The following is a 24,708-nucleotide window of genomic DNA, read 5'->3' as shown; positions in this document are numbered from 1 at the left end:
TATGATTTAATCAGTTAGCATTTAAAAGAACCCTGAAAACCAGGGAGAGATGAGTCTTAATGACCAACTACTATCCCGATATTAAAAAGTTCCTCAGAGACTTCCTGAAGGCTGCTAGTGAGTATTTGTAACAGCCAAATTTACACGAGAGAGCAGAATAGCCCCTCAGATTGCTTGGAACAGTGCTAGACGTTGGAGAGAGCTACATGCTATTGGAGTAAAAGTACACCTAAAAAAATGTATTACTTCAGATTGGGAATTTTCCACGTACAAACATGCACTTATTAAGCATGAGGGTAGGAGGAGAAGCAGAAGGTGGGGAGGAGAGGGGGGATTGCTTTGCCAAGTATTGGAACCAAGGGGCTGAGTAATGGCTCCATGCCATTTCTAAAACAAAAAGGACAAAGTACCAGTCTCAACAAGTTAGATCTGAGTTTTCTAACCTTCTTGGGCAAAGGGGAATCAAGTGTTAAATGTGTTAGATCCCAGGAAGGTGGTGATGAAAGCCTGGGATTGCAATGGCGAGCTGACCTCCAGCAACCATTTTAGGCTTTATGGGGCTTGTCCACCATCCCGGATATTCTTACACCTAGCCGTTTGTTCAGAATTTTTGAGGGGGGAGCACAACTATTGAAGAAGTTGTTTTTCCGACACCCTTCACTGCTTCTTCCAGTCTGTTGAGCAGAGAGAGCCCAGTAGCTTATTGGGGAAATATGGTTTGCAGTAAAGTACCTGTGTGTGTGAGGGCTTGGCCCACTATCACTTTAATCCAGCGGTTCTGCCAAAATGTCTCCAGGATTAAATGAGATTAGCAGACAGGGGTCTGAAATGGTTTGAAATACATTCTTTGGTGGACCACTGCAAATATAGCATTGGAAACAGTAGCATTACTATTCTTTCTGGCTGGGCCCAGGAGCCCTTTGGCAAGACTGATGGCTGCTACACCACCCAATGTAAGGCTTTGACTCACCTGAGAGACAGCAGCACTACTCATTTCAGGAAGGGCTGCAGGACTGGCCTCTAACACAAGCCAGGCAGGGAAGGGGTTGGGCAGAAGATCAGGCTGTGGGTTCTGAGTATTGGAGTCTGCTGGCTGGGTGAGAAGGGTAGTCTGACGCGAAGTGTATTGGTACCATTGCTTCCTCATGTACGTCTCTGCACCTTCTGATCCCATTTGTGTTATGTAACATGCACCAGCCTAGAGCTGCAACACCGCCAAGGGGGCTGGGTCCTGGTCTATCCTGTCTGGAAAACACGTGTCTTTCTGGATTGCCATGGAAGGTGGAGTCTGAGTGTGCAGAACCCCTGCTCTCCATGGTGCCTATCCAGTGGGAATATGACCCAGTCCTTTTTCCTTGCCTGAGTGTGCTGCAGAGGCTGCGCTATTGAAAGGGACATCCTTGGCTCTCACTTGGAGTAAGGGACAACTGCCCCGTGGCTGGCCTGGTTAGGAAGTAGAAGCCTCTTCACATGCAAGTCCCACACTGTCAAGCCTGTATTTCTCTGTGCTGAACTAGCAGGGGAGCAGATTGCCCTAACCCCTCTCTCTCCCCACCCCCGGCAATGGGTACCGACGTGACAGGCGTGAGAGTAGACAGGACTCGAGCTTTCAACAATTTCCTTTCCTTTTCCTGTGGGTAACTTTGCCTTTCTGGGGAGAAAGCATAGAGGCTGTCTGGGTACCCAAATGTATGACGCTAACCCTTTCCTTTCCATAGTGCATTGGCACACCCAGACCACAAGGCGTCCAGTCTGTGTTTGTAACATGGCTAAAATTACAGCTTCCTTTCTCATCATTCAGCTTTGAATTTAACCATTGATGTCCTTGTATAGGTGTATCAAAGTCTGTCTCAGTTTACACACAGACCTGGTGTATAATTATTGGCCTCAAATGCTGCATCATTAAACTGAGTTTTGATCAGGGTACACAAGGATCAGTCCGGAGAGTCAGGGATTTGGGGCCTGTTCCCAGATCGACATTGGGATCGGACTCTCCTATCTCACAGGAGCTTTTGTAAAGCACTTGGACATCCTCCGCAGAGGCCGTGAGAGTGTAAAACACTGGCTTGGTTATAAACTCTCAACAAGCTGGCCCTAAGATGCCAGGGCTCTGTGGCACTCTGGAGGCTCTGTGGCAGCCTCATTTAAATTTAAAAATGGAGGATTTTAACAATTTAAATACAAAAATTATGAATCTATTTAGTAACTCCCCACCTGCAAAACTGCAAGGGGGGAGTTTGGGCCTGTGATAATCACACTTGCTGGATCTTTTGCTGACATGCTCAACAGTCAAATAGGATTGACGTTTAAACCACCATTCATTTTGGCATCACCAGCACCACATTGAAACAACTGGGGCAGTTTGCACCTTTCGGAGCCGCTGTTGGAGGCTGCTTGCAGACTCTGGAACCCAGCCCTGGACTGGTTACACTCAGTTCACATTTTCAGGGTTTTCTCACCCAAGTGGGCAAGACATTTTTTTGTTTTTAATGACTGCCGAGATTCTGGAGCCCAGTTGTGCAGTCACAGAACAGAGAGGGGCCTGTTTGTAAGCACATACATTTGACCTTGTTTTAAGCTTCCTTCCTGGCACTTTGTCGTGTGGTGTTCCTGCTGGGTTTCCATTCCGCTGGTGAGCCCTGGAACTGGGACAGGAAATAGATGATTTAATTTAATCAGCTGGAGTTGTGTTGCTCTGCAGCCTTGGAGGAGACGTCTTTCCTTGGCAGTGCTGCAGGGATGTGGGGCTGAGTATCTAGGCAGTCGTGCTTGCCCTTGCAGGCTGGCAGCATGCTGCAAAGTTGAGGGAGGAGCAGCCAGGCCACAGTTGCCAAGTGGACGCAATTGCGTCAGCATGACACACGTGCTGTTTGCTCGGGTGCTGAAGAAGGACATGTTCTTTGCTCAGCTAGCGCTCCTAGGCACTTTTGTTGGAATCAGCACAATGCTGCATTGGGATCTTCCTCGAGGAAGTGACTCTGACCAGGTCCTTGAGTTATGCAGGGCTTTCCAGCTGCAGTCGGACGGGAGCAGTGTCTCAGCAAAGCTTTCTTGGGAGAAAAAGCTTTTTGAGTGACAGCAGTAACTAAGGTGTGGGGAAGTTATGGAGAGCATGAGCAGTGAAATTTAATAGCCTCCTGTACATCGTGTTTTACCCTTTCAAAGTGCTGTGCGAGCAGCCCCTCTCCATGATGATTGGTGTTGATACATTGTATAGTCAATTGCTTGACCACACTTTGGTTTATTTCGTTTGAAATATACTCGAGACCAAATGATCGACATCAGTCGGGTTTATTAATGAGATACAGGAAAAAGTTTCTAGACCATACCAGTCTCCAAAGAGCAGTCACACGCAGCGATGGTACTTTCATCTTATGCAGAAGTTGCGTTCTTCAAGTTACGGGTTTCGGCTGCTATTATTTATATGACTTTACAAGTTATCCATTTCTTTACCTGACACTAAAATCCAACCCATCAGTTTGTTCCAGTTCCCTAACTTCTTGTTCTGTTCCTTCCTTAGCTTTGTTCTGGATGTTAGCATTCCACATACTGATCCATGAAGGTCCTTCCCTAGCTTGTACCATGACAGAGAACGAATGTGTCTTAATTTTTGACAAGTTTCCTATCCGCTTGTGCCAAATGCTGACTTCAGCAAATGCAAGGTATTATGCAATCCTTAGCATAAGTGAACAGGATTATGGTACAAACCAGATTAGGTTCTATCACTATTACATTATTGGTGCTTTGTGTGTGTATAATTAATATACACACACACACACACAGTATGTATATATGGGGCATATAATACATATTATTGATATATATTTGTATGCTAACCAGCATATATTAGTCAACATCGGGCTGGCCAGTGAATAACAGATGCTGGCAGACTGCCATTGTGGTGATCCCTTTGCCAACCACAAAGGGAAGCACCCTGACTGGGTGACGCATAAGGGTCTCTCCATTCCATTCCAGAAACAGACTTCAATGGAAAACCTCAGTCCTCAGCTGCCATTTGCTCCCCCAGCAAACTCACAGAAGAAACGAAAACTCCACAGGCAGATTCTGTGCCTGCTGGAAACCTTGGAAAGGGACCGAAAAACCAAGGAGTAAACACTTCATCAGATGGTGCCAGGAGAAGAGGGGCTGGATACCTACATTTCATTGGATGTCGGGCTGCTGGGAACATAAGTGGAAAGGATGGGGCCTGAGTGAATTTCTTCAATGAAGTGTGGGGTCAGACTTTTGCTATTGTGTTGAAGTCTAGTGGAGTTGCTCCAGGTTACTAGCAGTGTAACGGGGAGCAGAATTCAGCCTTGTGTGTCTCACCTCTCTAAGGCCTGGTCTACACTGGGGCAGGGATGGGGGGGGATCGATCTAAGTTATGCAACTTCAGCTACGTGAATAGTGTAGCTGAGGTCGACATACTTAGATCGACTTACCGCAGTGTCTTCCCTGTGCTGAGTCGACTGCTGCCGCTCCCCCATCGAAACCGCCTGCGCCTCTTGCGACGGTGGAGTACAGGAGTCGACAGAGTGCTCGGGGGTCGATTTATCGTGTCTTGTCTAGACGCGATAAATCGACCCCCGCTGGATCGATCGCTGCCCGCTGGTCCGGCGGGCAGTAGACATACCCTAAGAAGTGCAGGTAGTTACTGCTATGGACCCTGCTGAGAGGTCTAAAGGAGGAGTCTGCTTCCCCTAGTCTCCGTGGTCCCACTTTGGCCAACCTTCCGTTGAGTAGCGCCTTTGAAACCAATGAGACTATTCACAAAGTAAGGTTCCACTCAGCATGTCGGGCAGAATAAGGCCCAGAGTTAGAATGGGCCGGGGGGTCTCCAGGCTGGTAATTTTACTGCTCTGGCTCCCACTGACCTGAGCGTTACTGAGCTTACTCCTCTGGGTGTGTTTCCACAGACTGTTAGGAGATGGGCCATGTTTTGCCTCTGCCTGGTGCTTCAATACCATGCTGGAAGGGGTTGCAAGTGCTTTGGAGGATAGGATTAAAATTCAAAATGTCTGGAGAAATGGTCTGAAGTAAATAGGATGAAATTCAATAAGGACAAATGCAGAGTACTCCACTTAGGAAGGGACAATCAGTTGCACACATACAAAATGGGAAATGATTGCCTAGGAAGGAGTACTGCGGAAAGGGATCTAGAGTCAACAGTGTAACATTGTTGCAAAAAAGCAAACATTCTGGGATGTATTAGCAGGAGTGTTATAAGCAAGACACAAGAAGTAATTCTTCTGCTGTACCCCACACTGATATGTCCTCACCTGGAGTATTGTGTCCAGTTCTGGGCGCCACGTTTCAGGAAAGATACGGACAAATTGGAGAAAGTCCAGAGAAGAGCGACAAAAATGATTGAAGGTCTAGAAAACATGACCTATGAGGAGAGATTGAAAAAAATGAGTTTGTTTAGTCTGGAAAAGAGAAGGCTGAGAGGGGACATAAGTTTTCAAGTACATAAAAGATTGCTACAAGGAGGAGGGAGAAAAAATGTTCTTAACCTCTGAGGATAGGACAAGAAGCAATGGGCTTAAATTGCAGCAAGGGTAGTTTAGGTTGGATGTTAGGAAAAACTTCCTAATGGTCAAGGTGGTTAAGCATTGGAATAAATTGCCCAGGGAGGTTGTGGAATCTCCATTATTGAAGATGTTTAAGAGCAGCTTAGACAAACACCTGTTGGGAATGATCTGGATAGGCGTTCTCAAACTGGGGGTCAGGACCCTTCAGGGGGTTGCGAGGTTATTACATGGGGGGTCATGAGCTGTGAGCCTTCACCCCAAACCCCGCTTTGCCTCCAGCATTTATAATGATGTTAAATACATAAAAAGGTGTTTTTAATTTATAAGGGGATAACACTCAGAGGCTTGCTACATGAAAGGGGTCACCAGTACAAAAGTTTCAGAACCACTGGTCTAGATAATACTTAGTCCTGCCGTGAGTGCAGGGGACTGGACTAGATGACCTCTTGAGGTCCCTTCCAGTCCTATGATCCTTTGCAAAGGACTGGAGAATAAGAGAATGAATGGTGGTTCCTCTACTCCGTCCTTGTACGTGATGGCAGGATTGACTTGATCATCCCAAGACAGTGCCTGAAAGATCACTGCTCTAGCCTAGAAAATCTGGAGGGATGGGGATTCTACATCCACCGGTGGCAGCTTACTCCAGGGCTGTCGCTGAGCCTTTCCTGGTCACTGTTCCGTGTACACGGCTTGGTCCTTGAAGCTTTGGTGACTAGTACTCATGGCCCCTGTGTGCCGGCCCCTGCTAGTCAGCTGTGCAGGCTCTGATCTGTGGTGGAACAAAGGCCGCTCTCAGAATCACACGAGCAAGCAGCCAGCGATCGCAGATCAGACAGAATCGAAGCTAAAATGCTTCCTGGCTCTGCAACGGTGCAAACCGCTCAGAGTTTGAATTGATCTAAACTCAGAAGTTTCAACTTACTGACCTGAAATGGTCATAACTTTAACACCCTGTAACTGATTTTCTTCAATCTTGGCTTATTTTGACTTAAAAACCGAAGTATGTCTGACAGTGTGAGCTGCAGCATGTGGGTGTGTGAGAAGTGCGTGTTATGCAAGGTGTTAACAGACAGTTTGGTGTAATGAGGCCATGTGTTGAAATGTAAGCAAAAGGGAGTAGCAGAGTTGAGTAGGTTGAGTCTTCTGCCTTCAGTGCTGTCCCCCACTTCATAAGCTTGTTGCTGGGTGAATGGCATCTTGTTGCATGGACTTGCTGTGTAGAGTCAAGGGAGCTGTCAGTACTCAGCTATGAGAAGCAACAGGTTACCTGGAAGTGGGGAAAGCCCTACCCTGCTGCTGGAAATGCTCTATCCTAGACTTCATGTGTTCCCCCTCAAATCTACATAATCCAGCTGTTCCCCCAATGTCCCTTCCCTGGGGTCAGCAGTGCGGCAAGGGAGTTTTGTACTGAGAACGTGGCAGCCGGTGAACAGACAGGCTCTGAGCCTGAACCATTCCATGTAGCCGCGTCGCTGCTCTGGAAGCCCGCTGGGCTCCTCGGCCAGGCTGACGGAAGTGATGAGGAGTTAGCTCAGACTGCCACGAGGCAGAAGGAGGCTTTCAAACATCAGTAATGATCATAATAGCTTCCCCCTTTCTGCGGTGTGGTGCGTTGCATCTCTCAAAGCACTGCCCAGAAGAGAAGGATTGGTCCCCCACCGGGGGAGATTTGAAGCGGAGAACCTGGGACCTGCCCAAATCTGCAAAGGGAGGTGGTATCAGAAGAGATCCGGTTCTTGGGTGTTCCTGGCTCCAGTCCTGTGCTTGGGCCAGTAAGTGACTCAGCGTCAGTCTCTGCCCTCCTCCTGCTTGGAGAGCTGCAGCTGGGTGGGGCTTTGCACAGACATCCTTCGCCACGCAGCGTAGGGAATGTTTTCATTGAAGGGTTTGTGTGTGTGTATGAAGTCATGTGCCAACGGTTGTTAAACATGGGCCTCATTAAACATGCAGTCTGTTCCTTTGCATTATCGTGTGAATTTCCTTCTGCATGTTCCCGGCCAACGTGGCCAGACTTGCCTTTCCTGCGTTCGTAACTTCCACTTGCTGACTGGCCTCCGTCCTGTCCTCAAAGGCCTCTTCTCTCAGCTGCCCTCCTCCGACTGGTCTAGTTTCAGTCATGTTCAGACTGATTCTACTGGCAACAAAAAGCTGTGTTGGAAAGACTGGGCTGTGTTCACTCAGCCTGCACACACTGTTCCTACTCACAGCTATGGCCGCGCCCACGAGGAGCCAACGAAACCATCGCTGAAGGCAGCATGGCGTCCTGTGGCTCGGGGCCGGGAGCTGGCATTCTTGGCTCGGAGACTCCCTTCCTCACTCTAGGCCTTAGTTTCCCCCTGCTGTAGCATGGGGATCATGTTCGCCCACGTCGCGGAAGTGGGGCGCCAACTGTAAAGCGCTGTATGTGACGGTGTTGTCACCCGAGCAGGGGAAGTTGAGTGGCACTGAAACAATGGGTTAAATTCAGAGCGGTTGGGAGAGGTGATGTAAGCCGTGCACCCACGCATTGGGCCGAGCGGCTGTGAGGTGCCTGCTCAGTGAAGGTGTGAGTGAAAGGAAGCAGGGGAGGGGGCGGCTAGTGTTGAATTTTGCACCTTTTACACCGTCTTAGGGGTTGTTGGTTTTTGGCAACGTTCCTGCCTGGCCCCTCAGCTGTGAGTTATGTCAGCCCCACCCCCTCCCTGGGTGATGATGTGGGGATGGGTCTGGGGTGATGCGACATGCAGAGAGAGAGGTGACTTGTCCCCTCTTGCAATCCCTGTGGACCGGGTATCTAATCCCCACCTCGATCCAGCCATGGTGGCTTCAGGGTGCTCTGGGAAGCTGCTGGGCATCAAGGGAAGACTTCTGCCTCGGCCCCTTTGTGAGATAGTGGGAGGCTGGCTGGGCGGGTTGCTCCAGGCACGCTCTCCAGGCTGCTACCCCCTCCCCGGGACAGGGGTGTGGAACAAACCAAACAAGCAAAGGTTACAGCCGCAGTTCAGTCAGCAGCAACCTGCGAGGGAGAGAGGCTCCCGGGTGCTGAGCGCCACCACCGCCTGCAGGAGCCCAGCCCAGGAGGAGGAGCTGGGCGGCTTTTTGCTCTGGAATCAACAGAAGAGGCTCCAGCCGGCATGGAGGTGACGAGTCAAGGGAACAGCGCGTCAGCGCTGTCCAACGACAAGGTACCAACCCACGGGCGCGAACCAGGGCTGTAGAGACCCCTGAAAATGACATGGGCTCTGCAAAGGTGCCCTTCAGAGCCCGTGTCGCCACGCTCACCAGCGCAGTGGAAGCGAGCGGGTCACCTCCCCATGCACTGAACGGTATGTCCAGCATAGATGGGCTCGGGGGCACTCCTGGATCCACGCGAGAACTGACCGCCTGCAGGGAGGTGCAGCCGGTGTATTTCCCAGCTGCAAAGTGCATGCTGTAGGGCTCCCGCCCGTGCTGTGCGGAAGATGATGGCTTGTTTCTCCTCTCTGGAATTGAGCTGCATTTGTCAGAGGCTGTAGCTTCTGCTCTGTGCCTGTCAATCTAGCTCTTTCTTACCAGGATTTAGTCGCTCTATCCTCTGAATGAGCCGTAGGATGGCCTGTCTCTCTCTGTCTGAGTCATTCAACCCCATCTGTCCCGTCGTGGCTCATTTTCTCTCCATCTGTAACGGGGGGAAAGCTGTACTGTTCGGGGGGCCGCACCATGCCAGACACAGCGTTTCAGAGAGGCGATGTAGCCAGAAGCGGCTCTCGGGAACTCCCCGTTCCCAGGCTGCTGTGACCCACGAGAGGCAGAGGGCAAGGATTCTGCGTGACTCAGCGATGCTAGCAGGAGGGCATCCCATGGGCTGAGGCTAAAGCGGGGCTGCTCCTCACCTTACAGCAATCAGCCATGTCCCCTGTGAGCAGGGGCAGGGGGGCTGCACCCCGGTCTGGGAATGAGGGGGAGCAAACTCCAGAGCAAGAGTTCTTGCTGGTCTCCCAGAGACACTGAAGGGAAAATCAAGCAACTTCTGCTCCTCTCAATCTCCCCCTTTGTGCTGTTCTGAGCTAGCCTGGCAGAAGCTGGGGAAACCCCACCCAGATTACCGGTAGGACAGGGTACCAGAGCCAAGTCACCACCTCCTCCTCCTCAGGCGCACACCGTGATTGCAGAGGGTAAAGACCTTCTCTGGCCAAGCTCCGGAGGCCAGGGCAGATTGTTCCCTATTGCGGCCCTGTGCTGGGAGACTAGCACAGCCCAGGATCGTCAGATGGTTTTCCCAGGCCTGCTGTTAACGGCAGAGCATCAGGCACCAATACGATCTCGTCCTGCTCCGCTGCTGCCCGAGGAGAGGCTGGGAGAAGTCGCCAGGGTTCTCCCAAGCTGCTCCTGGAGCTGGTTGAAAAATACCAGATGATGCCTTGTGTGAGAGCCAGATTTAAAAAAACAACCCTACAAAAGCCTTGTTTTCTAAGCCAGTTTCAGTGTAAAACAAAACAAACCCCCCAACAAAACCAATGACCTCTCCCCTGCCCCAAACCAACAGGTGTTTTTTAAAGCCAAGAACTCGAGGCTTTACTGGGGGGGGGGGGTCTGTTCTACCCACCCAACCAGACCCGTTTTTTTAATTCTGTCTGAAAACCCATTTTCTATCAAACCCCTTTAGCGAGCTCCCTGGCAGCATTGCAAGCCAGCTGCTCCACTGTGAGCGTCCTCGCCTGCAGCAATGCATGCCCCCGCATGGGCTCTTTGCACGCAGCTTGGAGAACACACTGCTCCGTGCTTGCGATGTTAAACCGGGGTCTTTTCTGCCTATTTTCTAGTGTGTCCCTGCTGGAAGTTTGAGCCCCTGCCACCCCACCCCCCGCTTCCCTATCTCTGGCTGTTTGCACTGCCGAGTGGAATGGAGCCTGCCCAGGGTTCAATGTCTTGCTCTGTTCCGCTGACAAACAGCTGGGGCAAGTTCCCTGCTGGTGACCTGGCTGGGAGGGTGAGGGGCCTCGGGCAGCGAGGCGCTGCTGCCAGGCGCAGGCGGGGTGCTCGCTGAGCAGTGGAGGGCAGAGCCTCGGCTTGCACCAGGGAGGAATTGAATCAAAGCCACGGGACTCGTGATTAACCCGCCGTCATCTCCCTTTCTCCTTTTAGATCTTTGTGCTGACTCACGTCTACCTGGCAGCCTTATCTCTGAGGTGGGTCCGTTTACCTGAGGCCTGTCCCAAGACCAGCTGGGGTCAGGATAGGCAGGGGCCAATGTGGATGCACTTTGCTCATGGCCACTTGCCAAGCTCTTTCCCCTGGTAGCCCCCACGCTGGCTGCTGCCCCCCTTCTGTAGGAAGATAATGTAAGAGCTCCGATATCTGTGTCATCGAGGCCTCTGCTCTTATCCCTACACTAGGGACGCATGCAGGACGGAGCCAGGTTCTGGGGGTGCTCTCAGGTAGCCAGGCAGTGCTAGTGCAGGTCCCAAGCCATAGTGATACGTCTGGGGTCTGACAGCAGGGTACCGCCAGGGCAGACCCTGCGTGCTCCTGCATCCAGCTTGCAAAGGTCATTTGGGATGCATTATCCCCAGCCCCAGGGTTTTCCCCCTCATCCTGTCCAGTCTTGTCCACAGCGGGAGGGGACTGTGGAATCCACCTTTCCTTCTGGAGACCACCACGTCCCCCAACATCCCAGGGCCCCTCTCTCTGGAAGCCACCAATGGTCATCTCCACTGTGGAGATGAAGTGAGCAGCCTACAGCGGGGCTTGTGACAAGGTTGCTGGTGCATGAATCCACCAGCAGGAGGCAGCAGTCCAGCAGGAAGCCATCCCCCTCAGTGTTTTTCCATTGCCACATGCCAGCTCCTTTCCAATCCCCACTGTCCCGTGGCTCTTCTCTCTCTGCAGTCTAGGAACCAGCGTGAGCCCCACTGCAGCAGGGAGCGCTGGCACCTGGACTCCAGCCCCCCAGGGTGACCAGGATGGAGAGAGGTTGGGACATTACGGGCTGGGAGGCAGGAGGGTTCTGGACTCTGATCCTGTTCCCAGCTCGGAAACCAGCTGCTGGTAACTCACACGAGTGCCTTGCACTTCAGATATCCCAGCTGGGAGAGTGGGTGCAACGTGGGGACCTCCCCAAGACCCAGACCTGTGTCTGAGCCCAGGCCCAAGGGGATGTTAGCTGTGCTGTGTGCAGACTAATTGATGGACGCCGCGGCGGAGACTAACCGTTGGCTGTATTTTCATTTCAGTCTCGTCGGCAGCGGCTCGGTCCTTGCTGTATCCACCCTCAGGAGGAGATGCTTCCACAGCCAGGTCTGTTACAGACTCGAGACTCCCTGGATTTTTAGAGAAGTGGAGAGTGTGCAATCTCACGGGGCAGTTCATGCCCAAGGGTTTTTAATCCTGCCCCATAATAGTCCATCCTAATCCCGTGGCCAGTTCACCGTGGCCCTGGCCAACCCTGGAATACGCATTTCTTTAGTTCTGTGTTTCCTGGTGTTTAGCTGGAGCAGCTGCGGGTCATGGGGAAAACCCCATAATTCATGGGGTTTTCAGAGCCCCTGACACCAGGCAGAAGCTGGTCTGACGGATCTCTGCATGGGACTCGGTTAGGCGGCTGCGTCTAAGGACAGTCATGAGAGATCAGTGACGGCCCAGTCCGTTTGGGGCAGGGAAAGGAGGAGTGGGGCGGCCTGCCCCAGGGCTTGGTCAGCCCAGGAAGAGCCTCGTATGCTTTGAGTGCTCGTTGGTTGCTGGAATTGCGGCCTGGCGGCAGCACCTAATCCCTACCAGCTCTCCTTGGCCTGTCCCCGCCCCTCCAGGCACAAGGGTAGCACGAGGAAGAGGGCACAAGTGGGAGGAGACGGGGTGTTGGGAAGAGTGTTGCATGTACTGGCGGCAGAGGGGACATGGGAGGAGGCAGGGCTGAGCTGTGCGGAGGCTCACGCAGGAGCAGCCATGTTTGAGGTGCCTCCTCTCGCTCGACGACAGCATTTCTGTGGTTGAGCTATTGGACGGCCGTGGGCCGCAGAGAGGCCACGGATCCCCTGGAGAGGGCAGGCAGGGCGGAGTCAGAGTGAGATGGGGCAGCCTCTTGGTGAGGTGCCTCCCTCGCCGTCAGACGGGCGCAGAGACGCGGCAGCAAACCTCCGCTCACTGTTTCCAAAGAGGCTCCTTTCTGACCCTGCTCCTTCAGTGCGCGCGCACGCACACCCACCCACCCCTCCGGGCCCTGCCTCCGTCTCTGGGCTCCGGGTGCCCCAGCTCTCTTCCCAGACCAGGAGGGCATCACCTTCGGGGGAGGGCAGAGGAGCTCTGGGCCACACACCATGCAGAGCAAAGGAGACTGATAGGTGCTGGGGAGGGAGGGAGGCAGGTGTGTACCAGAGGGGGGCAGGGAAAAGGGGCTGCTCCCTGCTGGCAGCATCGTCCCTAACTAACCTTGTTGCTTTCCCCACAGCTGCGCCCCCTCTTCCTGCTGTCCCTGGCAGACTTCCTGGCTGCCTTGGTGCTGATCATCACGGCTGCCATCCAGCTCCTTCCAGCCCAGCGCTTTGTCCTGGCTTACGAGTTCTGCCCCTACGGCCTGATGCTGGCCATGGTGAGCATGGGGGCAGAGGGGTGCGATTGCACGGGGATTGATGTGCGGGCTGGGGCTGGTGACGATTGTGCCCCGCTCAGAAGTCACTGCTGCCGCTGTTTCTCTAGAAGCCGCGTCCCCTGGTGTAGCTGCAGATTGTAACTGTTAGTGCGGATGAGCTCTGGGGTGGGTGTGTCATGCTGCCTCTGCACGTGGTGTGCTGGGCTGTGCCCTCCACTCTGGGAACATCAGAGCCCTCACAGGCCCCACTTGCAGGGGCCAATCCAGGATTGTTCCCGGGTTGGGGTCACAAGGATGGAGATTCAACCCCTGCCCGGGGGAGACGGTGCCACTCCTAGGCCCTTCACCTGCCCCAGGTGGAGCGCTCACGCCAGCACCCCAGGGTGATGCAGCTCTGCTCCCTCCCTGGGCTTAATGGCTCCAGAGCCCTCCCCTGGTGATGCCAGTGGAAGTGGGGTTTCCTTCCGCCTCTGTTGACAACACTGGCCTGGGGCGCCTAAACCAGAACCAGCCCTGGGCTTCCAGCCCCTACCCGCCCCACGCTGCCCCAGCCACTTTCTCCTGCTACTTTACCCTCAGTCCTGGGCTTCTTCCACAGCCCCTCCTGTGCGGCGTGTCCTGCCTTCCCGGGCAGCCAGCCCCTCGCTCGTTCTCGCCTACTCCACCTGCCTGCAGGGCCTCTGGGTTTGAGTCCTATTCGGCTCTTCAGAGAGCCTTGGCACGCCAGCCACAGGATCCCCCTGGGACCCAAAACCACCCTAAATGCCTGAGCGGGCCGGCCCCAGTAACGGCGACTGATGGGGCCTGCTCTCAAAGGGGCCAGCCTGCTTTGCTCGCCCGGGGTTGAAGATCTTCCAGACAGTTGTGACTCCCCGTGACCCTGTCTTTTCCAAGCCAGTTTGAGCCAATGGCTCAATTCAGATTTCAGGAGACACGGTCGCATATGGGTTACTACAGTCCAGACGTGGGCAGGGCCGGCTCCAGGGTTTTTGCTGCCCCAAGCGGCGGAAAAAAGAAAAAAAAAAGCCACAATCGGATCGGCAGCAGCTCCACTGCGCCGCTTTCTTCTTCGGCGGCAGGTGCTCCCCTCTAAGAAGGAGTGAGGGACCCTCCCCCGAAAAGCCCAACATGCCGCCCCTCCCCTTGGCCGCCCCAAGCACCTGCTTGCTGGGCTGGTGCCTGGAGCCGGCCCTGGACATGGGACACCTGCTGCCCTTTGCATCGGGGTGGTAGCCACCGGCTCCCGTAGCTCAGGGGGAAGAACCGTGGTTTTGGAGCCCGTGGTGAGTGCTAAGCCTGAGCCCAAATGGATCCTGTGGGGTGGGGGGACATGTGCCTGGGGTACATGGTCATGGGCTCTTAGAGGAGCCAGGGACCACTGAGTGGCTGAGCCTCTTGGCTACCGCAGGACTGTTCTGTGCCATGGCCTGCCCCTGTCCAGCTCCGCTACCGGGAGCGTGTGGAACCCGCTCGTCAGCGTGTCACGTGGCCGTGCTGGGTGGGAACCCATTACGGGCCCCACTACGGAGCCTGGCTGGTGAGGTTGGGCTGTGGCGACTCATGCGCTCAGTTCCGGATGGTCCCGGTTCAAATCCATGTGTGTCAGCTGAGATGGCCGCCATCAGGCCCTGCTATGCAGCACGGCTAGAAAGCCAGGAGGGAGGCCCCAGTCAGGGGCCTGAGCCTTTGCGGGGATGGATGTGGGGTGGAGGGGGGCAGGGGGCGAGGTTCGTGCCCAGGTGCTGGTTCCTCCCCCCCCCCAGCCCCCCGGAGCTGTGGTGGTGTCGTTACCAGACTGGACAATGCCCAACCCCCCTGGGGTTCCTGGGAGCAGCACAGATACCAGGACCCTGGGCATGGGGAAGGCAGGAAAGGCTAGTGGGAACGGGGGCCCAGCGAGGCTCCTGGCTCCCCCAAGAAGCCTGCAGGTGGGATTGTTGCTGGGTGTGACCCTCATTTTCTATCTTGCTCAGATGTTCTACGCGATCTCCTTCCTGATGGTCATTGTCTACGCGTACGAGGTGAACCGCACCATCCATGGCTGGAGAGTGACGCACGTGATAGCTCTGCAGGTAGGGGTTGACCAGGCCTTCCTCTCCCATCCTGCTGTAATGTCTGAGGCGGTCCTTCTCTCCCACCGGGCACAACCAGGCCAGGGGCCAGATGGAGCTGCTGGTGGCAGACAGACACCACAGGGGGACCAGAGAGACAGACGGGAGGGAGAGTTACACCACATGCCTCCAGACAGGGACAGGCCATGCCGTGAGCATCCCTCAGACCTGCCAGCCGCTGGCCCTGGCCCGAGGAGATTGGGGGATGGTGCTGTGGTCATTCACCCACACCTTGGTAGGGGAGGAAAGGGAGCAGGATGGGCACAAGTTCCTAGCCAGGTTGATCAGCAGCGAGTAGGTCTCGGTGTTCTCTAGCTGGCGCCCTGGCTAGTAATGGGTGTTGTGTCAATGGGACGCTAAGGGTGGCAAGAGGGTGCCTGGGGCAGCCCGTTCCCTGTTCTACCATGTGTGTATTGTGATGTGATGCCCACATCCCCGGGCACGGCCCCCGGCCCCCCGGCTAGCCCTCTGGTGGTCCATGGGGGCCCGGGCTGCTCTGAGAATGGTCAGCCTGAGGGAGTGGTTCAGAGACGCACCCACGCAAGTGAAGAGCAGCAGCTTTTGGGACCCCAGGTGGTCCCGTCCCCTCCTACATGGTTTTAATGCCACTGTTCAGGGCTGCACATTCCTGCGAGTCCCACGGGACAATGGGCCACGTCCCTGGACCCGGCGCAGTGCCAAACGCTCCAATTTCCATATCCAGACCCCGTCTCTAGCCCTGCGGCGAGGCTGCGGCCCTTTCTGACCCAGCTCTTCTCCGCTGCAGGAGAGGCGCAGGTGCACGGAGAGGGCACAGCACTGCCTGCCCTATGTCCTGGCCTGGTAGGTGCTGCCCGCTGGGCTTCTTTGACTTGTGGGTTTGGATTGGTACAAAGCTGCTTGCCCTGGGGCCCCCTCACAAGAGCCCTGCGGCTGGCGTGCGAGGGCTCTTGTGAGCGGTGACCAGCACGGTGCAGCCGCAGAGCCTGCGTGACACCTGCCTGCGCTGTCTGGCTCTGGCCAGCATCACCTGCTTAGGGGAGGCAGCGTCTGTCCTGGCTCGCAGCTCCAGGCTAGGGCGTCCTGCATCCCCTCCTGGCTCCGCTCGGCTGTGCAGCCTGGCCTGGGGGAGCGACAGCATAACGCAGCCCCAGTCTGACTCTCTGGGCCTCAGGGTCCCCATCTCTAATGCGGGGTCAGACGTGCTGCCCTGGGAGCCCCAGCTGGGGTGTGCCGCCGCCTTTGCAACCCGGGGGCAGGCACAGCCTTCCCAGTGCATGGGGTGACTCCCCGCCGCGTGCCCAGCCTCTCACGCTCTTCCTTCCGCCTCCCCGTCTGTCTCTGCCAAGGCTGCTCCCCGCCCTCACGTTCCTGGGCCAGCTGCTGTTGAGAGGCGCGTCGGTGAGAGACATCGCTCCCATGTCCATCGAACCCGTCCGGCCCCGTCCGGCCAACCACTCCCGAGGGGCCGACAGTCTGTACTGCTCCAGGTAGCGCTTCGGTCCATTCGCAGCAGCCGCCGGCCCCTTCTCCCTTCCAGCGGCCTGAGCCTCCCCCGGGAAGGCCCCACAGAGCCTTCGGCTGCCTCTTGTTCTGAACCAGACCGTGCTCGCTGGGGTCGGGACCGTTACGCCCGGGTCTGTGCAGGAGGGAACAGGCCCAGTCCATAATGATCCTGCGCCCAGGGTTGTGACACTAGCTCCGAGTCCTGCCCCGCCAGCGAATGCAGCTCTCCGAGTCCCATCCCGCAGCCAGGTGGGGCGGGGCCCGGCAGCCGGGCTCAGTGCAGGGTGCCCAACTCCCCTGGCGCTGCAGAACTGCAGCTGCAGTGACAGCTGGATCCTGAAAAGCTGCCCCAGCCGTGCCCGCTGCTGGAGCCTGTCACTGAACTCCGCTCCTGCCAGCATCCGCTCGTGCCCTGGAGAGAGGTGCCCTGAACAAGGCCCTGCGCTCTGGGGCACGGCCTTGCCAGCCAGACCACACCGCCGTGATGGGAGCTCCCCGTTCCCGAGGGGAACGTGCCGAGATAAAGTGCTGGGAGCCAGCGCCACTTACACAGCAATGTTTTTTCAGCTGCCTGATCCTCATCCACCGCTCCCAGGACGTCTGCGATAAGGTCAGAGCTCCCCGGCCTCTGCTTCCTCCACCTCCCTTTTCTTGAGCAGTGCCCAGGGGCCAGAAAGCCTTAGCCTGGCTCAAAAGCTCTCCCAGGCAGCAGCTGTCCTCCAATCTCCCGTTTCCAGCCACTTGCACCATTGCTCATGGCTGTTACCCTCCTGCGGGGGCTGGGGTGGGTGGGCAGGTGGGGACCAGTACACGTTGCTTCTCCTCCCATCCGCCCCACCCTTCTACCCATGGGGCAGCTCTCCCTGCCCCTGCTGCCACCTGGGAATAAAGGGAAGATGGAGCTGAGCTGGGAATCAGGGTGCATGACGGGCAAAGGGCAGGGTGGATGGAAGGGACCAGGGCTAATGCCCCAGCCAGGAAATTTCTGCTACTCTGAGAGGCTGGGCTGGACCTCTGGGCTCAGCTGGTGCCCACCTGTGTGTTTGTTCTGTGAAGCGCCTGGCCTGGCCTGGGTACTAACATCACGTATCCCCAGAGCAGTGCGGGTCTGAGTACTCCCCACTCCCTGCCAGGCTCACCACCACAAGCAGTAAACTAAGGGGTCTGGGTGGGGGAGGAGCTGCAGGCAGGGGAGGGGGCAGCCGCCTCACCGCGCGTTTCCTGTGTCTCCCAGTACGCAGGGGGGAAGGACACTGGCCTGGAGATGAAAATCATCTTCTTCATGTACCTGCTGCTGGTGCTCAGCTGCAGCACAGTGAGCACATGAGTTTGTCATATCCTTGAGTCTCAGCAAGTGGCCTGTGGCTAACACAGCCCAGAGCCGCAGCGCGGGGGGGAGAGCGAGTGTGCGTGCGCCTGTTGAACAGCGCCGGGGGGGAGAGCGAGTGTGCGTGCGCACCTGTTGAGCAGCGTGCGAGGGAGAGCGAGTGTGTGTGCGCCTGTTGAACGGCGCGGGGGGAGGGAGAGCGAGTGTGCGTGTGCCTGTTGAACGGTGCGGGGGGGAGGGAGAGCGAGTGTGCGTGCGCCTGTTGAACAGCGCGCGAGGGAGAGCGAGTGTGCGTGCGCCTGTTGAACGGCGCTGTCTCTGGCAGTTCCTCTACTGCAGGGTGAAGCTCTGGTGCAGGAGGAACAGTGAGGTGCGGTTTCTGAACATGGAGAATGACGGCTTCGCCAGCAGGAACATCCAGAGCGTGTGCAAAATTTCTCGCTGCTTCCAGCTGGTTTTCCTGATCTGCTGGACACCAGGTGAGTTGCTCCTACTAGATCAAGACTGATGACTGGTCCTCTCTTCTGTGTGCACCATGATCCCTTCACAGTGCAATCAAGTGCAAACACCCAGCCTCCCCCACCACCCCTGGCCAACATTTGGTCCCAGCCTTTTCTCCAGTCCCCCAGGAGATCCCTGTGCCGAGAACGATACGTGTTCAGGGAGAGGCTGAGGAGCAGGAGTCAGGCTGGCTCTAGCAACAGTGCTAGCAGCGATCCTGGGTCTGGCTGAGCCAGGCTGGGGAGACGTGGAAGGATCTGGCCTACAGGTCTGGCCTCAGTGCCCGAGATGTTCTGTGCTTTAAGCATCAGGTTTGAAGTCTCTGGCTGCCCTAGAAACACAGAACTCCAGTTCCTTCTGGGTTGGCTCAGCTCCTCCTCCTCCCCCCCCGCTAGACCAGTTGAATCCCACACATTTCAGTGGGTATGGCTCTTTCTGAAGAGCCCTCAATCTTTCGTGCAGGTGCCCAGGAGCAGGACAGGCCAATGTTTCCTCTCCCCGCTGCAGGCTGCCTGGCTTCCACTTTGGAAGGGGCTGCACATTCGCAGGGAAGCTGTGTGTGTACAGAAGCGCTGGTAAATCATGGGGGGACCCATCCTCAGGGGGAAGGTGCTGGACAAACATCAGATGAGGTTTAGGGCCTGGCCAGGAGGGGCAAAGATGGCCGCACTCTGAGGGCTGCGTGTTAAAGGCAGGTGCAGAAGTAAAGGGCAAGAGAGACAAGCAGGATAAAGCCATGACTGCACATTCCTTTGTTTCTGTCCACAGCCTTCCTGCTCAGCATCCTCTCCTTCACCAGCATCAAGCCCACCTCCATCTTTGCACTTCATGTTGCCGTGGTAAGGAAGTCTCTATAGCCTGATAGGCCGGTGCTGCCGCTACTTAGATTGTGAGCTTGTTAGGGGAAGGACTGTCTTTGGATTAGTTTTGCACAGTGCCTAGCATGATGGGGGCGCTGACTGGGGACCTCTCTATGCTACCACCAGACAAGTACTGGGAGTGCAGAATGATCAATGGCCAGTCTAAAGGGAGGGAAGTGAAACAGCATGCAGACAGCAGGGGTTGCTTCTGTTACAGCTCCCGTGGTGCCTGTGCATTCACTGGGTGGGTGGGTGCGTGTGTAGCACTCAGGTGCTGATGAGGCAGGTTCTTCTCTGCTAGGCACTACGGCTGCATGGGTGGAGGGGGCAGGCACTGGTCCATGCACAGAGCACAGTGGCCCCTGCACAGTGAAATGAAATAAACCATGTCCAAGGGCTGGATGAGTTCTGCTGGTGCTGCCAAAATGTAAATAAATGGCCCTATGAAATACAGGCCTCCGGCTCGAGGGGAGCGATTCCAGGGCCCGGCTCAGCTCGGCGCCTTTGCTCTCTCCTGTCTGCCAGAGCTAGGCAGAGCTTTTTCTCCTGGCTGTTGATGGAAAGTCTTTTGCTAACCCTGCCAGTAGGGTTACCATATTTCCACAATCAAAAAAGAGGACACTGGGGGGGGAGCCCCGCCCCTGCCCCCATCCACTCCCTCCCACTTCCCACCCCCTGACTGCCACCCTCAGAACCCCCAACCCCCCCCACTCCTTGTCCCCTGACTGCCCCCTCCTGGGACCCCTGCCACTAACTGCCCCCTAGGACCCCACCCCCTATCTAAGCCTCCCTGCTACTTGGCCCCTGACAGCCCCTTCCTGAGAACCCCCCCACCCTAACTGCCTCCCTAGGACCCTACCTGTCCCCTGACTGCCCCGACCCTTATCCACACCCCCACCCCATATTCACACCCCTGCCCCCAGACAGGACCCCCGGGACTCCCATGTCCTATCCAACCCACTCTGCTCCCTGCCTGCCTTGACCCCTCTCCCACCCCTGCCCCGACAGCCCCCCCAGAACTCCCGACCCATCCAACCCCCCCTTACTCCCTGTCCCCTGACTGCCCCCTCCAGAACCCCCCTGCCCTTTCTTCACCCCGTGGCTCCCTTACCATACCGTACTGTGCGGCACACTGGGCAGCAGGGGAGGAGGAGGAGGAGGGAAGAGCTCGAGAGCTGCCGGAGGCCGATGGAACAGCCCGGCAGGCAGCGATCTGAGAAGGACGGGGGCGGGGGGGGGGGGGGGGGGGGGGGGAGAGGAGGGGAGGAGAGAAGCTCGAGAGCCCAGCCGGAGGGGGAAGTGTAGGAGGGGCTCTGGCTGCCGGAGCCCCATGCGAGTGGCAGGATCTGGCCAGCTGCCCTGTCAGCCGTGCCCCGCTCTGCATGGGGGGAAATCACGGACATTTTTAGACATTTACAAATTCCCCCGGACGCTATTTTTAACTCAAAAAGCCGGACATGTTCGGGAGAATCCGGACGAATGGTAACCCTACCTGCCAGTGGGAGGCCGCGTCAGTCTTGCTCTCCTTGGAATCCTGGCTGTGGCAGGAGGAAGCTCGTCTGTTTGTCAGTTGGTTACACAGTCATCTAACTTTCCACTTTCTGTCATCGACTCTGTGTTTGGAGAGGAGCTGCCCGTCTCTCCCCGGACATGGAGACCTGCAGAGCAGAGGGCAATGGCCCTGCTGTGCAGAAATGGCACAGTCGCAGGAGGTGTTGCTAAAAGCGCTGCTCTCCCTCTCTTGCAGGCCCTGACCATGTCCCTCCAAGGGCTCCTGCACAGTTTGGTCTACGGCTGGCTGCGGCAGAACTTCCGCCAGGAGGCTCTGGGGGAGACGCTCCCCTTGAGATACTACCCCGGCCTCAAAGCCTTCTATGACGAATCGTTTGGTGTTGAGGGCTAGGAGAGTGCCTGCATCGTTCTCTGCTGCTCGCTGGGCCCCACGTCTGCAGCAGTCGCTGGGCATTTCGGAGGAGCACTACAAAGCTTCTCTCCTCACTGGGGGCTGTTCCCCCTGGACACTGCACCAGGCAATGAGGAATCAGCCCTGTACTGACTCTGTGGGGCAGCCTTCCTGGAACACAGGGACCTGCACTGATTTCACCACCCTTCTGGCTCACGAGAAATAACTTTGCAAACACGGCGTTAGAGCCACACCTGCTCCTGGAAGCAAGTTAGCCAAAGCAGCAACATCGTTCGCAACTGGTGTGTGACCAACTGTGGTTTGCTTAAGGGCAGTTAAAGGCCCAGAGCTGATGCTGGCTGCAAGGGAGAAGAGGCCAAGGCCTCATTTAAATTCCCTCCCACCTGCGCTGCTGTCCTTCCCTCATCTCTAAAGTAGCTTCTGCAAAAGGCTGGGAGGGATGGACAGCCTCCCCTCCCCGCCGGGGGGGACCCTGGGGCTGCTGCAGGCCTCTGAGCCAGAAGGGAGCTTGAAGGAACCGTGGCTCTCACTAGGACAAGGCCATAGGATGTAGAGTAGAAGCTCTGTGGAGCAATTCTCTTGCACAATGGATTGATTCCATTTACTGTGGGGCCGAGAGCCCCAGTCATGGAGCAGGACCCTGTCGGTGCCAGGCAGTGTACCCAGCTGTGTGGGTGTTCATGGCTTGGGAACAGCCTGTATTAATTGAAACAACATGAAAGGAGATAACGGGGGTGCAGAGACTACTGGCAATTGAATTTTAATTGTGGCTGGCCCGAGGCGGCAGTAGAGTTTGCTTGGCCCTCAAGCCCTGTCTCTACTCACTTGAGAATAAAAAACCTTAACCCTTTCTGCCCAAGCTGGCCTCACCTGTATCACCTCCCCCAGCTCCTCGACCTGTAAGGTGTTTTTTTCATAGATTCATAGATTATAGCACTGGAAGGGACCTCGAGAGGTCATCGAGTCCAGTCCCCTGCCCGCATGGCAGGACCAAATACTGTCTAGACCATCCCTGATAGACATTTATCTAACCTACTCTTAAATATCTCCAGAGATGGAGATTCCACAACCTCCCTAGGCAATTTATTCCAGTGTTTAACCACCCTGACAGTTAGGAACTTTTTCCTAATGTCCAACCTAGACCTCCCTTGCTGCAGTTTAAACCCATTGTTTCTGGTTCTATCCTTAGAGGCTAAGGTGAACAAGTTTTCTCCCTCCTCCTTATGACACCCTTTTAGATACCTGAAAACTGCTATCATGTCCCCTCTCAGTCTTCTCTTTTCCAAACTAAACAAACCCAGTTCTTTCAGCCTTCCTTCATAGGTCATGTTCTCAAGACCTTTAATCATTCTTGTTGCTCTTCTTTGGACCCTTTCCAATTTCTCCACATCTTTTTTAAAATGCGGCGCCCAGAACTGGACACAATACTCCAGCTGAGGCCTAACCAGCGCAGAGTAGAGCGGAAGAATGACTTCTCGTGTCTTGCTCACAACACACCTGTTAATGCATCCCAGAATCATGTTTGCTTTTTTTGCAACAGCATCACACTGTTGACTCATATTTAGCTTGTGGTCCACTATAACCCCTAGATCCCTTTCTGCCGTACTCCTTCCTAGACAGTCTTTTCCCATTCTGTATGTGTGAAATTGATTTTTCCTTCCTAAGTGGAGCACTTTGCATTTGTCTTTGTTAAACTTCATCCTGTTTACCTCAGCCCATTTCTCCAATTTGTCCAGATCATTTTGAATTATGACCCTGTCCTCCAAAGTAGTTGCAATCCCTCCCAGTTTGGTATCATCCGCAAACTTAATAAGCGTACTTTCTATGCCAATATCTAAGTCGTTGATGAAGATATTGAACAGAGCCGGTCCCAAAACAGACCCCTGCGGAACCCCACTCGTTACGCCTTTCCAGCAGGATTGGGAACCATTAATAACAACTCTGAGTACGGTTATCCAGCCAGTTATGCACCCACCTTATAGTAGCCCCATCTAATTTGTATTTGCCTAGTTTATCGATAAGAATATCATGCGAGACCATATCAAATGCTGTGTTCACAGTGCTTTGGATGGCAGAGCACCTCGGTTGCCTCAACAGGGCCCAAAGGCAGATGCTTAGCCACTCCCTGTCCTTCCTGCCCCTGGGTAAACAAAACCCAAGCCAAGAGCAGTTCACCCCCTTTTCTGCCAGGGATGAAGGGGTTCTGGGCTAATGTCCCAGAATGAATACAGCTAACAGCCCTCGAAGCTCTCTTGCTCCCTCCTGTGCGCACTCAGCTCGAGACTTGTCAGTGTTAACCCCCCTCACCCCCGGCTCGTTAAAAGCCAGACCAACCCTGTCTCATGTTTGGCCCTGTTGCTGTTGGATCCCAAGGGCTGAAATTGTGCCCCACTGCACAACAGCTGCTGGTTTGTACAGGCAGAGGCAGACAGCTGCCCTGCCTGTCCCCAGGGCTGGTGCTGGAGCAGCTGTGACCTCTCTGAACTCTCCAGCCTCATCTGGCTTTGAATGAGTCAGGCCTGACCCACAGAGCAAACCAGCCCCATTTTGCCCAAATATTTATCTATGTGCTGTAACGCCCTTTCATTAATTTCCACCCAAACCGCTAGGACCTGCACAGCAGACACGATTACTCCTGGGAGAATTCTGCACCACTGTGCAGAATTTATGTCTCCTATCCCCCACCCTGATATCTTTGCTTCCCCCCCAGAAAAATGTGACTTTCTGATGGGGCAGAAAAGGGAAGCCACAAGTGGTCATGTGACCCTCCCCAGCAGTATGTTGTGGATGCCCAGGGCAGCGGGCAGAGAGGTAAATCACTGTGGGGCAGGGACGGGACTGGGGAAGACCTGGTTGGTGGCTCCTACGCTGTGCCAGGCTTGGCGAGGACGGGACTTCCTCTTCCCCTGCACGGCATCCACCCACAGACTGCTCCTCAGGCTGCAGGAAGCTCTGTAACCCCCCCCATCCCACTGCTCCTCAGCTGCGGGGGGGGGGGGGGGGATCCCTGTTCAGGGAGCTGCTCCCCTATCTGCCCAACCCCCTCATACCCTGAGCCTCTCCACCCCCTCCAGAACACCCCGATGAGCCCTACTCCACCTGCACGTGGATCGCCATCCCACTGAGCCCCACGCACCTTCACCCCCATGCAGAGTCTCATTACCACTGCACCCAGAAGCCCCCCAACAAGCCCCTGTGCAGCCAGATCCTCCACTGAGCTGCCCACCCAGAACCCTCCAAACCCACAGCTGGATCCCTCCACACTCCCATCCTGCCTTGCTGAACCTGCCTACCCCCACCTGGCATGGAGGGGTAGGGCCCTGGGCTGTTTCTGGGGCAGGCCCAGTCCTTGTGCTGTGTCAGGGTTGAGTACAGCTTCACCGCTGAGTCTGGGTCCCCAGGAGGGTGGCTGGGTGGGGGGGCTGC

At 55.6% G+C, this 24,708-nt stretch overlaps 1 protein-coding gene across 2 annotated transcripts; it reads left to right on the top strand.

Annotated features, from left to right (window-relative positions):
* The first annotated feature begins 128 nt into the window (after positions 1 to 128).
* On the top strand, positions 129 to 22,156 carry LOC117873668 (transmembrane protein 116-like). 2 transcript variants are annotated; one of them, XM_034763298.1, is made up of 12 exons: positions 129 to 1,317; positions 10,635 to 10,678; positions 11,723 to 11,786; positions 12,934 to 13,074; positions 15,048 to 15,146; positions 15,952 to 16,007; positions 16,514 to 16,654; positions 17,238 to 17,280; positions 17,905 to 17,985; positions 18,323 to 18,476; positions 19,267 to 19,337; positions 21,106 to 22,156. In XM_034763298.1, exons 1-12 carry the CDS (start codon positions 1,189 to 1,191, stop codon positions 21,259 to 21,261), a joined length of 1,179 nt encoding a protein of 392 aa, XP_034619189.1. In that variant the 5' UTR covers positions 129 to 1,188; the 3' UTR covers positions 21,262 to 22,156. The 2 variants fall into 2 exon arrangements, with proteins under 2 accessions (XP_034619189.1, XP_034619198.1); XM_034763307.1 differs by lacking the exon at positions 129 to 1,317 and adding an exon at positions 5,909 to 8,695 and having other exon boundaries at positions 21,106 to 22,154.
* Positions 22,157 to 24,708: the final 2,552 nt, after the last annotated feature.

The sequence above is a fragment of the Trachemys scripta genome, chromosome 1, assembly GCF_013100865.1.
Source record: "Trachemys scripta elegans isolate TJP31775 chromosome 1, CAS_Tse_1.0, whole genome shotgun sequence".
Lineage (NCBI taxonomy): Eukaryota > Metazoa > Chordata > Testudines > Emydidae > Trachemys > Trachemys scripta.
The sequence above is the reverse complement of the archived record's forward strand: the minus strand, read 5'-3'. Positions and strand labels throughout refer to the sequence as shown.